This window comes from Salarias fasciatus, chromosome 13 (genome assembly GCF_902148845.1).
Source record: "Salarias fasciatus chromosome 13, fSalaFa1.1, whole genome shotgun sequence".
Taxonomy (NCBI): Eukaryota; Metazoa; Chordata; class Actinopteri; order Blenniiformes; family Blenniidae; genus Salarias; species Salarias fasciatus.
Genome location: NC_043757.1, coordinates 20330508 through 20344514, shown reverse-complemented (window position 1 = coordinate 20344514; position 14007 = coordinate 20330508). Strand labels below are relative to the sequence as shown.

The following is a 14007-nucleotide window of genomic DNA, read 5'->3' as shown; positions in this document are numbered from 1 at the left end:
TAATAAAAAAACATTTATTTCCTCATTCAGTATTCACCTCTACCCTGTGATTAATGAATAACATTATATAAAATAAAGTTCAAACAAGCTCTACCTGACCCAGCAACCACAGCAATATGTAGTTTCCCAAAAAGTTGGAAGCAATTATGTGACAGTATTTTACTCTTAAATCTATAGTTGATTCTCCTCAGTTTTGTAAATAATTTTGCATTGTAATGTCTCTGTTTAGTTCACAAATGTCAAAGGAGCCACTACAACATCTTACCTCTGCTCTACAAAGCTTTGAATGGTCTTGGGAATAAATATATCTCATATTCACTTCTAAAATGTGAAGCATGTGGTCCTCAGGAACAGGTTTATTGAGCGTTTACTGAGCCAGAAGCAAAGAAGATGAAGTAGCTTTTAGCTCTGAACACGTGAAGACAACCGACACACTTACTTCTTTCAAATAAGGTACATAAAACGTGTTATTTGCACAGACTTTCCATTAAACAATACATAGAATTTACTTGGTTTATTCTGTTTTGCCTTTCCTAAGTGCTTTAATCTGAAATATTTTTTTCGGGGGGGTGAATTGCCTTGTATGATTGTACTTTTGCAACTTAATATTACCACAGAATTATATGTTTACCTATTATTGACATGATACCGTTTTCGATGGGTGCAGTTCATAATGAGCTCATGAGGCTGTCTTCGGTATTACACCACAGACTGCCGGTGGTGCCGTTGGCCGGTAGGGGCGCTGCTGAGCCGTGATTTGGCCGTCTGGCTTGTTATCGCGAGATTTCCCTCATCGGGCTTCCGTCTGGAAACAAGAGAGCACGGGGCTTCATTTTAGGAAAAAAAAAAACATCCGATTGAGCTTCGAATGCCGACAGTATTTATCGAGCAAAAATATTTCTACTGAGGTAAGCTTGTACACTGGCCGACAGTTTTGTAGAACTTCACCATGACGAGCGTTCAGTGCCGTATGTTGAGTCTCCGTCGACGAAAGGGCCGAGCAATGCTAACGTTAGCCTTGTGCTAGCGGTGTGTTTGTTGTTTCCAACATGTTTTAGATTAAGTTTAGTCCACGTTTTGATTGTTATTTGTTTTATGTAAGCCGTTTTCGCAATTGTTGGAGTCAATGTTTAAGATAAACCGCTATTTTTCGGTGAATGTTTCTCCATATCCCGTGTTGACTTGATGTTCTGGTTGATTTCAGATGTCGGAGGATTTGATGAAACAGTTGAACAGCTACAAAGCTCAGCTGCAGCAGGTAGAAGTAGCTTTATCCACCGATCAGGAAAATGAAGACCTTCTCAAGCTACAGAAAGACTTACAGGTTGGTGTGCATTTGAGGATTATATCACTAACATGCTGCCACTTTTCTGTGAAAGTTTAATAATAGATTAATATTGACTCTTTCGTTCCCGAACTCCAATTTGTCATTCTCTACAAACATTGAATTTGACATATTAACATTATGCTTACTCACTGTTTTTATTTTTACCAACCAATGTAACATCTTGAAGCCCTCTGAGGCAACTGTTGTTGTGATACTGGGTTATAAAAAAAAATAAATTGATTGATTGATTGTCAGTAAGTAAATGCAATGTGAATACCATTTGTAAATTTTTCATCTTAATGTGATGCATTTAAATTCCCCATCTGGATCTTTACCGTCACCTTATTTACCCACGAATAATCTGTTTTTCTTTTTCAGGAAGTTATTGATTTGACAAAAGACCTCCTGAGCTCTCAGCCCGCTGAGACTGCTTCTACCACCACCAGCACAGAGCCAGTTCCTCAGAAGACGGGATGGAGTGTGGGGGACCGGTGTATGGCTCTGTGGAGTCAGGATGGACAGTGAGTGTCACCACCCTCTTTACATGTAGACATCACATTTAAAGTTACGACTGCATGCAGCACTGGTTCAACAGTTGTGTGCCACTCCACTAGCAGATTTGTTTTAAATAAACAACTTTGTCTTGCATGTTGGACACGGGGATGTTTAGTGTCTGAAATAGACATAATCCCCTAAGATTTGTAGTTTTCTAATACAATATAATTTCTAATTCCATGCATGCTTGAACTTATGGGAAGTCAAAGTTAATTCATTAATATTTTATATTTTCTAACTGATTGTACTAATAGATATAGCCATTGTCAACAGTAACATGTAACTGTTTATATATCTCTGGCTGATTTTTTTTTTTTTAAGACTTTTTTTTTTTAAGTAGAGCTTGAGTCTCTGGCTCATACTCACCTGCTTACAGACGTGATTTTTTGACAGGGTGTATGAAGCTGAAATTGAGGAGATAGACCGAGAGAACGGCACTGCAGCCGTCACCTTCAGCGGATATGGGAATGCTGAAGTGATCCCTCTTCAGAAGCTCAAGGTGGTCGAGGAGGGGCATTTTCTTGATGATGGAAGTGCCAAACGGAAATCCAAGTATGTACCACAGCTTTCTCTCTCTCACTGTGTCTGCACAAACTTTAAATTTACTTCCAAAGATGCCATTCAAAAGTATTTTGATGTCCAAAATCACTATTAGCTGACACACTCACCAGGTGGTTTTTTTTTTTTTTTTCTTTTTTTTTTTTGTTCATGATTGGAAGTTGTCATTGATTTTCCATTCTCTAGGTTGGACTAAAATGGGACTAACTTGTAAGGTGTGTTAGTACCGCAGGATTTTAACTGAAGCAGCAACCTAGACGATAATCAACAGTGGTCTTTAAAAAAAACAAAAAATATCTAAATAGACTCTATGTAAGTGTTTTTCTTTTCCTCAAAGAAAGCTTAATTTATTTATTTTTTTATCTTACTGATGGCAATATTCAGAATTTTGAGCTCCAGTCTTGAATGGAATTTCTACACCTTTAAGGTCATACAGAGGTGGAAGATGAATTAGATTAAAAAAAAAACAAGAAAGAAAAAAGTTTTTTTTGAATAGTTAAAATATTTTTCCAAATAAGTGAAGCTTAAAAACAAGTACTGTAGGATTTATGATTATTTATTGCTGTGTTGGTTTATTTAGAGCTTTTTTGTGATGATTGATGTTTGCTTTGGTCCCTTTGGAGAATGGATCTGCCTTTGCAGAGTCCAAGTGAAATCTTCCCCATGGGAACCATAAAGTATCCATCGCCGTAGTTAATGAAAATGTGGTTTTATGTGCAGCTGGCAGGAGGAAAAACATTCATATACTGTGGCACACCTATAATGCATTAATTCACATGTTCATACCCCTCATGGCTGTGTATTTTTTCACTCTTTTCCGTTTCGTTTGACAGTCCCATCAACTTTAATTGATACCCTAACTAATCTTCTCTTCAAGGATCAAATTAAATAAGTTAGTTTCCAGTATAGAATTCTGGGATATGTTGACTTTGATTTTCAGGTGTGTTTTGTACTTCACGGATAAAGAATTCATGGTGTTCTTCCTTGTTTGATTTGTCAGGAAAGAGCAAATAGCTGAGCAGAGAGAGTATAAGAAGAAGAAGGCCCAGAAGAAAGTCCAGAGGATGAAGGAGTTGGAGCAAGAGAGAGAGGAGCAGAAATCCAAGTGGCAACAGTTTAACAACAAAGCTTACTCAAAGAACAAAAAAGGACAGGTAAGCTTCCCTGTTTTTCAGAAAGAACAGTTGACAAGCCGTCAGTGTATTTTGCATTCTGATTATGATCGTGATGTTTTTACTCTTTAGGTGAAGAGGAGCATATTTGCGTCCCCAGAGAGCGTAAATGGAAAGGTGGGAGTGGGAACATGCGGTATTGCTGACAAACCTATGACACAGTACAACGACACGTCCAAATACAATGTCAGACATCTAATGCCACAATGACTTCCCCCACTCTGTACATAGTAACTCACTGTATACCAGTCGTATCGGTGCTCTTTGTTGTGTTTATACAGAATTTAATTTTTTTCTCAAGTAAAGAACGCTTTGAAAGTAATTGCTTGCACAGCAGTGTTTGAGATATTGTTGTAGTTTTGTTATATATGAAGCAGGTGCAACAAAAAAAAAAAGATCCACATATGAGGACTTTTCCTGCACTGGAACACAATCACCTGTTATCTAAGAACAAGTTATGGTGAATTCATATAGTGGTAGACTTTTGCTGTTCGTACCCAGATTAAACTGAGGCCAAAATATTATTTTCGATCTGTGTAAATCTGACCCCCCCTTTGATCAGGCGCATTTAGATTTTAAAGAATGACACGCTTTGAAGAAGTGTGGACAATAATATTGGTGTTCATTCACATGATAGAATTGACCTTTATTTCTGTATATATTCATAGCCATGAAATAAACATTGTTTTCAGTTTTTAAAGATTCGCTTCCACCTCATTTTGATATTCACGTTGCTGCTCTCAGGCCCTGTAGGGGGCAGTAAAGTATTTTTCTTAGTAAATCCCCCTTAAGAGCAGCCTTTTTTTTTCTCTCTTTCCTCTTCTGTATGTTATTTTTCCAGACGTTCAGGGCTCCAGCTGTACATCGTTTGCCACATGTCTATTGGTAATATTTATTTTCGGCCCTAAAAATGTAAGATGACTCAAGGCTTGATTGTGCATTAAGCTGAGAAAGACAACAGAATTATGTGTTTAGAGTTTTATTAAGATTTCAGGAATAGTTACCAGGAATTGTAACAAAGTACGAGCAGGGGACCAGCAGCACATGTTTTGCAGTAAAGTCACCGTCGGATGGCTGATTGAGCACAAGAGGAAACATTCTGGGGTGTGCTTCAACATACTTTCTTAACAAAAGTCTTTTTTTTTTTTTTTTTTTTTTCTCATAGTGCATTTTATAGCTTTCCCAAACACTTTGGGCAGGAGAGGGATAAAAGACCTGTAACAAGGAACGTTGTGCAAGACTCATATACCCATTTAAGACACAATTTGGTGGTGATCTACTTAGGACTGGGAACCGGAAGGATGCAAATAAATTGTCTTATTGAAATGTCTTTTTTGGTTTCTTGGATTCAAACAGGTCAGCAGTGCAATTCTTTGAGCTGAAAACACATGAAAACGTCAGTGAATGAAAGGTCTCCAAATTTCAAGGGTTTTGAACTTGTACACTTTCTGCTACAATACAAAAAAAAAAAAAATACAGTATTAAACACCTGATATACAAACCGAAATTAGTCTTCTGTAGTGTTTCTGTTCATGCTACAGACATTTTTTTTTTTCTTTTTAAAGGACTTGTCGATTCCAAAGCACATTACGACATGATTAGAAAGGCTACATTCAATACACATGCACCATAGCATTTAAAATCAATTACAATCATGTTTTACTGCTGATTATTAGTAGCTGATACAACTACCGGAGCGAGTGGAGAACTGATCTGGAAATTTCAGTTGGACGGACAGGACAATGTGCTAAAACCCAGCCAACGTTAAAGAAAGAAACTAGATGCGTTATTGCTTCAGCTTTGTGCTTGGACGTGTGCGAGATAGCTTATTCCTGTCTAAATGAGTCGAAGTTGCACACAGTGTGAGAGCATTCGTTTCAACAAAACACTGAGAAATGCGTCAAACCCAAAGCAATGCGTCAGTGGAGCGTTTTCATGAAGTACATTTCATAAACATATTTCCAAAAAAAAAAAAAAAAAAACAGGTTTGTTACCATTCAAGCATGACCTAGCTACAGTACAATTAAATATACCAAAAATAAATACTATAATATGCAAAATAAATTAGAATAAGAGTGGATTACGCCACTGGTTTGTATTCGACTGTTCCACGCTGGGCTGGTGGTGGTCGTGGGTCTTCAAGCAGAGCTTTAAATGAGTGAGATTAACAGTTTGGAATGCAGACGTCGTAGCCCTTGCCAGAAGTGCTGTCTGGATATATCTATCCAAAGAAAAAAGGGCAAAGTTTTACAAGGCAGATGGAGCAAATGTTTCCAATGGTGAGCCTCTAGCTGGTATTTAGGTGTTTTTTTTTTTTTTTTTTTAATGTGTGTGTGTGTGTTTTGCTGGTTTCATAGGATCAACTTGACTAAGAGCGTTTCTCTTTGAGTGTTTGACTCTTGTGTCGTCATGGATGCTCTGTTGTGCGCAGGCGTGGCTGATTCAAGTTGGTAAGGAGTAAAGGGACTTTCAAGACATTGATTTAGTCAACTCCTGACAATCAGAGAGCTGCTGCTCTGTGTCGAGCGGAGCCCACCTGGAGACGATTTTTAAACCTTCAGAGTGAGTCGGACATAAGGCTGGTTCTTGGGGGTTTTTTTGTTTGTCAGGAAAATGTGGAGCCGGACGTTTGAACTGTTAGGGGTGGTTTGAGCTGTAGGCTGGTACTTTGAAGAGTGAAAGCCTTAAAAGACTGCAGCTTAGGTATAAATATAGGCTGGTGCTTTAAGCAGAGAAGGCCAGTTTTAGACTGCAGGTGGAGTAGCCCTCGTCGCTGGCGGAGCTCTGCCGGCTGCTGTGGTCGTCCAGGTCGCTTGCACCACTGGTGCTTACACTGTCCATTTCTCCATGGGAGAACTCGGTGCTTTCCACATCCACTTCGATCTCCTCTGCGCCAATCACAAAGACAACAACGAGGACGGATTAGTCTCCCGAATCACACCGGGCGAGACGGACAACGGCTCCGGCGAAGACGCCAACCAACCTCTGTCCGACTCCGAGCGATCCGAGTCCAGGCGGGAGCCCAGGCTGTCGGTGCGAACCCTCTCCCTCTCTCCGTGAGACTGCAGCTGAGCCAGCTGCCTCTGCAGGTGCCGCTGCTCCCTCTCCAGGGTCTCCAGCTGGTGCTGACTCCTCCGGTCGGTCTCTTCAAGTTTCTGAGACGAGCGACACACACGACTGTTTAAAAACCCCTTCCCGACAACAGAAACACGAAACCCTTTGCATTAAATGGCCAGTGTTCCACGTGGTTACTCTGCTGCTCTTCTCATGTATGCAGCCATGTGATGGGAATATGTAGTTTCACGCAGCCGCTGTCAAATGTGACCGGCCTTCTCATGAATGATTCAACACACAAAGAAGTTGCTGGTTGAGTTCTTGCAGAATAACAGGATATAAGTCAAACATGACCAGAAAAAAAGGAAAATGGTTCTGATTTATAACCTTCAGTGTGTTACATATTATATATATTTATGGACTTACTGCATTTTATCTTATTTTTGTTGAACATTCATTTCTGTCCCATCATTGCCTCAGTGATCACATAAAAGAATGAAACTTCTTATTTAAAGCTAACCAAAGTCCTGACAACTTCATGCTCGCTGTCACATCCAAGTGTCTCATAAATTTTAAAAGTCTATGCATGCATCTGCATCCACACAGCAATAAATCCAACTGATTTGCACACAAACAGTTGTCGAGCAAGATTTACTGCTCAGGGGGAACGTTTGTCAGCTGCATCGGTGTGTGCACGTCTGCATATATTAACACTAATAAACAGAGGTGACATTTGCGACATAAAAATGGATTTTGAATGTCTCAGCTTTATAAAATTATTGAAAATAAAACATTTCATATTACAGTCTGCTTTGTATTAGGTAAAATTCCTCAAATTTCCCCTGTTGAAACATGACTTAAAGAAGATTTCTGCATGATTTGACCAAATCTTTTACAAACACTATATGTATAAAGGACAATGTGAGTTGAGGCTTCGGTGTGAAAACTTTTGGAGAGCTGTTGTTTGTTGAGTGTTCATTATAAGCTTCAAGAACAACATTATAATAAGTTACAATTGCACTAAGCTCTTATCTTGTTTTTTTGAACATCTTTACAGCCAAGAACCTCACTTTCCTCCAATCTTTCACTCTGCTGTGCAACTTTTGGTTCCATAAATACAATAGGGCAGCATTAAGAAGCCACATTTCATGGAATCCTGACAACTAAGTCCAAAGTCAACAGCAGACATCAGTAGTACTTTACCCATTATTGCCCCTATGTGATAAACTCCCACCGGCTGCTGCCGGGGCTCCTTTCATGCTGCAGCCTTCATTTGTCCCCGTGCTACTGCCCGCTGCTACATCCTGAAGAGAAGGGCTACAACGAATCAAATATTCCCCCTCAAAACAGGAAATTGATCTGTGGGTTTCTACCAACAGGAGAGCTGGCATGGTGAGTCTCAGATGTGTTTTGTGCCTTTCATCAGGCTCATGTAGTTTATGTACAATGAGCCCAGCGGAGTTAATACTGTAAGCAGGGCTGGCCTGGTGCTTTTAAAAAACCAGTGGTCACGGTGTACTGTTCTCACTTTATCCAACAGAGCTAAAGACGTTAATCAAAGACACACTCGGGCTCAAAGACCTGCAAAGCGAAGCTTCATGGTGATTCGATCAATGGGACAGAAAACTGTAAGCAGCATCCCTGGTTTTAAAGATGTGGGTCAAAGGGCAGGAAGACATTAGACTGAGTCAGTGCAGCGGCCTGTAAGGCCTACATGCTGCAGAGCAGTAGTCCCAAATCTTTCTTTTCCCTATGATTTCCTCTGAGAAAGGCTGTGGATCACTCTTTGATTTTTGACTTGTGAAAACATGACAGTGAAGCCAAATGCTGGTGCACACATGGAGTCTCACTAACATGCATGGATACACTCATAAAAGGACACGTCTCGATCCTGGAGCCTAACATAGCAATGCCCCTCAAATCATTTCAGACTAAATGTGTTGAAATGGAAGGAGACAGTGGTCTGCCTCGCTCTGCTAGCCACATAGTTAGCTGTTAGCTGCTGCCGTGCATGTTGTGCAGCCATAACCACAGACTTGTGATACATTGTGCAACCCTAGAAAACAATAGACATTTTTCTGAACAGCTGTTTTTTGCTAAAATGAAGTTTCAGGTTTGTGAATACTGGAACACTACTGTGCGATGTTACACCCCCTGTGAAGTCAAGACGCGTGCCATAAACAACACCCTCATTGTGATAATGGACATAATGATTAAATTGTTGCTTCTGTCGCTTCTCAAATCTCCAGCACTTCAAACCACTGACAAAATGTGCAGTCAGCACAAATCACAGGGATGTACATGGTGCTGGAAATGGGCTGACATGAGCTCTTTTCCCCTTGAGAGTGCCATTCTACTGAGCTAGACTACCACACCTTGATGTGTGCTTTGGCCTTGTTGAGCAGTCCCAGTGTGGTGTGCCGACTGCAGTCTGGTCCCAGAGGGATGAGAGACTTCAACCTCTCCAAACAGAGGCGGAGATGTGCTCGCCTGCGGGAAGAGACAGAATCGCGGAACTTGACTTCTCCTCGAAAACAGCATAGGAATAGCGTGCATTATACCACAATTAAAAAATGAAGGGTATTTTTCCACTGTAGCATTCCTAGCAGAGAATGATAAGGCCTCCTTATCTAATTGGATTTGTTTTCGTAAAATGAAGCAATGAGCTGACTGAGCCTGTTCGGGACACCATTCATCAGTTCGTCTGTAATGAGCCGCGTGACTGTCAGGGTATTGGTTTTGCTCATTAACTCTGCCATACAACTCCTTTACTACATATGGATCTGTGTGGCCCATTTTTTGAAAGCTGCTGAGGTCAGCCAGATATTGTGTTTCTGATTCAGTGAAGCCTCCAGGCCTGCAGTCTGTATGCGTGCAAGAACTGGCAGAGGACACTAGGAATCTCTTCAAATAATGGACTAAAATGTAGGTCGAGTCATGATGTCATCTTTTCTGTCCATAGTACTAGCTACCATTTTGTCCTGATCTTACAGACTGCCCCTTTTTTCATCCTTTAACACTGAAAGAAAGATTTTCACACACATGGCTGAACGTTTAAATCTGGGATGAACATATCCTAACGTTTGTTTCCTGCTTAAAGAAGAGGCAGCCTCATCCTGGAGCAACGAACGCACGCTGCTGTTAGGTTTGAGGTTGAGAATCTCTCAGGAAGGAGCCCTGTTGTCTGGAAACAGACGGTTCCCGTTTGCTGACTGGGGAGATTGTCTACATGTCCTCCAGGATCTGAGCTGCTGTCGAGGCTACGTTACGCCTCTCTTTTATTTGCCTTGCAAATGCACACTGCTTGCTGCAAATGCATGAATTTCTAAGTTGAGGGGTTTTTTTCCTTTTGTTTTTTTTTCTTTTCATTTATCATATAAAACTATCCAGATTTTAAGATCTATACATCTCATTTAAAAGTGTAATTTCGAAAATCGTAGACGTACAGCCATCATACACAAACACAGCATTTTTTATCTATCCGTCTGAACCTCTGTTTTATTTCACTCGGCACTTCAGATAAACTCACTTTACATCCTATTTGCAACAGCACTTCATAGAGTGGGGATTCTGTTTCATTTGCTCTTCTGCACATTTCTTGCATGTGTTCGCGCTCACACCTTTGACGTGCTCGCGTTCACACCTTTGAGCATTTGTTACTGAAGTAAGCTGAGGTGGAAAGCTGACATGACCACAGCATTTTACTGTCTTCGCCTCTTCTTCCTGGGTGTCGTCACTGCCTTTCAGTGCTGTCTGTTTCAGTCATAAACATGCATTCAGGCCACCTCTTCAGTGGTGTTTCACTCACCTATTCTTTTCCAGTTCATTGTGTGCCGATCTGTTGAAACGATAAATATGTCAACAGCGCTGTTGCAAACAAACCAAATCTAGTTGGTATATGAGTTAATGCTGCAGTATTGGAATGGTAAATTTAACAATATGATTCCACTGTAGAAGATTTCACATTTAAGGTCATTGACCTACCTATTGTGTATATTGTCCAACTTCCTGTTCTTGAATTTGCGCTGCTTCTGTTGATGTGCAATCTGAGTTGCAGGGTATGATGAGGCATACCCATGCTCACATTCTGATGATGAAAAGGAGATAAAGAGGATTAAACACATTGTGTAGCTTTTTTTTTTTTTTTTTTAATGTGCTGCGAGCAAAAAAATGAATAAATAAAAAAAAATCACAGATAGGATTTGACTGCTGCATGTGACCCAGTTTGGCTTGAATTGCATCTTTATTTGTGGCCAATGAAATTACAGTTTTGAAGTTTAATATGCATACAACCCTTAGGGAATACGTGGTAATACATTGTATCATTTGCATCTGTGATTGACATTTAGGGTGTAATTAGCTGTTTCACGTGACAAAAAAATATAGTCTTCTTAATCAAAGGTCAGATTCAGCGGAGTTTAGCTCGTGAGTGCCTCCCGAGAAACTATTATATCAAACTAGGTTCCCATTTCTTGCACTGTTTCTTCTTTTACTGATCCGGCCTACATTTCCCATGAACACGTCTTCCCAGTAACATATGACGTCAGAGTCAACCCTGCAGCTGATTGGCTGGCCGCTGTGACTCGGCCGCTGGGAACATGCGTGTCGGCCAATGAGAACTCGACGATTGGTTCCATGTGGAAACCATGTGAACAACACATACAAGGAAGCAGCTGCTGCCCAGAAAACCACAATCTAACGATGGTTTAAAACCTTAATTCAATCTGGATTAGAAAAGGGCATATCTTTTAAAAGGGTGCGATCTTTTTAGGATATCTACTTGAAATCAGCCATAAGGTATCATATTAAGCAAAAACTGGGACTCTAAAAATCATAAACTTGCACATGCATGAAGCTAAATGCCCACATGTTAAGCCTTATTCAAAGAATGATATATTAATCTGTGCGTATTTCCAGCCTGAGGTCTCGCAGCGTCTGCAAAGGGAGCAGTTTTATCGGGAGCAAATAGCTGCAGGCTATCGTTGCATTAAAAATCCGTCTCTGGCCATGCATTTGCTTCCTGGCCTAAGGATTAAAGCTATTTTTCGACTTCCTCCCAAACGTGGATATTTTTGCAAGTGTTCGGCAGACCAGACTACAGTTCTGTCGTTGCCTTTTTTCCCCCCCGCGGTAGCAGGTGAAGCCTCGGCGGCTGCTGCTGGGCCGGTTCGTCTGTCCGCTGCGCGTCTTTTGTCGCCTCTATTGTTGTCTGCTCGGCGCATTACGCGTTCATATCCCCTCCTGCCCCGTCTTTACTTACTTCCGTTGTTCTTCTCGACATTTTCAATGTAATCGGCCGCATCGAGCAGCACTTGCACGTTCTTCATGAAAGTGTCGATTTGGTCCATTGCGGAACATTTGGAGTAGAAAACGTCGCTGAAAGAATAGTCGGACATCTCTCCGAAATCCTGCTGGTCCATGGACGCATCAGACTCCGACAGGACCTCTTCTGGTTTCAGCTCGCTGTGCTGCCGCATGTACTTTACCATTTTGAACTTTAAGCGTTTGTTTTTTTCTCTTCTCTTTGTTTTTTTGTATTTAGTTTTTTGGATTTGGGGCTTTGACAAATGCGCAGCGCTGAAATTGCTCTCCCCCTTGTCCCGTCTGTGCACTGAGCGGATGACTGAAATGAACTAGGCTGGATGGAATTGCAGTCCTTAGCCTCAGCCACTTGCCCTACTTGGTGGATAATCCCTCCCACTAACGCATGCACATTGCATTCATTGTCAACCGTGCCATAATAAATCCTCATCATCAATACTGCAGGAGGCGAACAAATAACACACTTTTTGTCTGGTGACATTCACAAATGATTCTTGCTTTTATTTATCCCACAGCTTCTGTATTCCACTTGACATTCACATAATAATTATGACAAATCCTCACTTTTTTCCCACGTGTTATCTTTAAATGTATATGAACAGACATTAAAAGTGACAGAAAAAAAACAAGAAAGAAATATCACATGGCTGCAGATTGTAAGCAGTCTAATCAATAGTTGAACCTGGGTAGCAGGGACAGCTGCCAGGGTTGGCCTCAGTTATAAATATGTAATCACCTGAGCCTTTGTGTTGCTAAAGGGCCCTCCATGGTAATACTTTAATGTTGGAAGCCCACATTATTCCAAAGCTTTTATTTATGTCCTGTAATTAACATCTCTATACATGAGTACATTTCGGCATCCTTTCATTATCGTTTCTATATTTTCCTTGGATCATTGTCACAAAACATGGAAATCATATCTGATTAAATTCTTGATATAAAAACATCATAATTTATCCATCACATGATAATTTTAAGCAACTTGCTGACTCTTTACTCTATCCCGATTTCAGGTTTTTTGATGGCGATCCCATGGGCGTAAATCCGATTGAGTCATATGCTTTCATCTGCAGTTTATTGTGATTTGCATGTGATAATGCCATTGTTTTTCCTAAATTCCATCTTCTTATTGTAATCCCAACCCCTCTGGGTGTGTTGTTCCCGCTCTGAAGTCATCTAAAACTCACATTAATAAACTTGTGAAATTGGGCTGGATTTTGGAACGAGCACACTCCATTCCTACGGGGGTGTTTCAGCTAAGTGAACCACACGTTTTCCACAACAGTTTAAGATTGAAATCACTTTAATAACCTCCAGGTTTATACATTGTCTGGAAAGAAAAAAAAAAGTCCTTGAAATGTAATCTTCCTCTTGCTTGATGGTCCATTTCTACTGTCTCTTTAGACACACACACACACACACACACACACTGTGTGAGGGACGGGGGGAGAACAGAGGGGAAAGGGACTGTCTTTACGAGGCCAGCCATGCGTGCAGGGCTGCGTTGTGCCTCTGAGACAATGGGTGCAGATGGCTGGCCCGCTGCAGATGTGGCCAGGCCTGTAACGGACGCCTGTGAGAGAGTGTACACCCTCCCATGGAGTCTATTTCAGCCGCCTGGCGAGGCCTGACACAGCCACGGCCGTCATGTAGTCAGAATATAGACCCATGAATTAAAGTTTATTTTGATGAGATAGTCTCTAGAAGTATACTTCCACATATGGAACTGATGTTTAGTTTCACCTTTGTTCTCAAAAGGATGGGAAAACTGTGCAGGGAGAATTCTGCAGGAAAAGACCCATCTGTGCGGTGAGGCTCGGTCATGTGCGGACTGACTGACTGACTGACTGACTGACTGACTTCGCTGTGCTGTCTGCACACTGATAGCGACTGTGTGGAAAGCCGACCCGCTGTAGGTTGGTGTAGAATGTGACCCCAACTGGAGTAATCTGAAAAGCCTGAGGATTACACCAGTGGCTCGGCTGTCACAGAGGAGGCAAAGTCACACGGCGCTGCGAG

At 41.1% G+C, this 14007-nt stretch overlaps 2 protein-coding genes across 2 annotated transcripts; one reads left to right on the top strand and one right to left on the bottom strand.

Annotated features, from left to right (window-relative positions):
* Positions 1–804: 804 nt before the first annotated feature.
* On the top strand, positions 805–4312 carry smndc1 (survival motor neuron domain containing 1). Its single transcript, XM_030105995.1, has 6 exons — positions 805–908; positions 1205–1324; positions 1706–1848; positions 2276–2434; positions 3441–3594; positions 3685–4312. Exons 2-6 carry the CDS (start codon positions 1205–1207, stop codon positions 3820–3822), a joined length of 714 nt encoding a protein of 237 aa, XP_029961855.1. The 5' UTR covers positions 805–908; the 3' UTR covers positions 3823–4312.
* A 268-nt stretch (positions 4313–4580) lies between these two features.
* On the bottom strand, positions 4581–12330 carry LOC115398932 (max-interacting protein 1-like). The gene is made up of 6 exons (XM_030105994.1): positions 11927–12330; positions 10651–10753; positions 10475–10504; positions 9042–9156; positions 6596–6767; positions 4581–6500 (listed from the first exon to the last, which is right to left on the bottom strand). Exons 1-6 carry the CDS (start codon positions 12153–12155, stop codon positions 6337–6339), a joined length of 813 nt encoding a protein of 270 aa, XP_029961854.1. The 5' UTR covers positions 12156–12330; the 3' UTR covers positions 4581–6336.
* Between the last annotated feature and the right edge of the window lie 1677 nt (positions 12331–14007).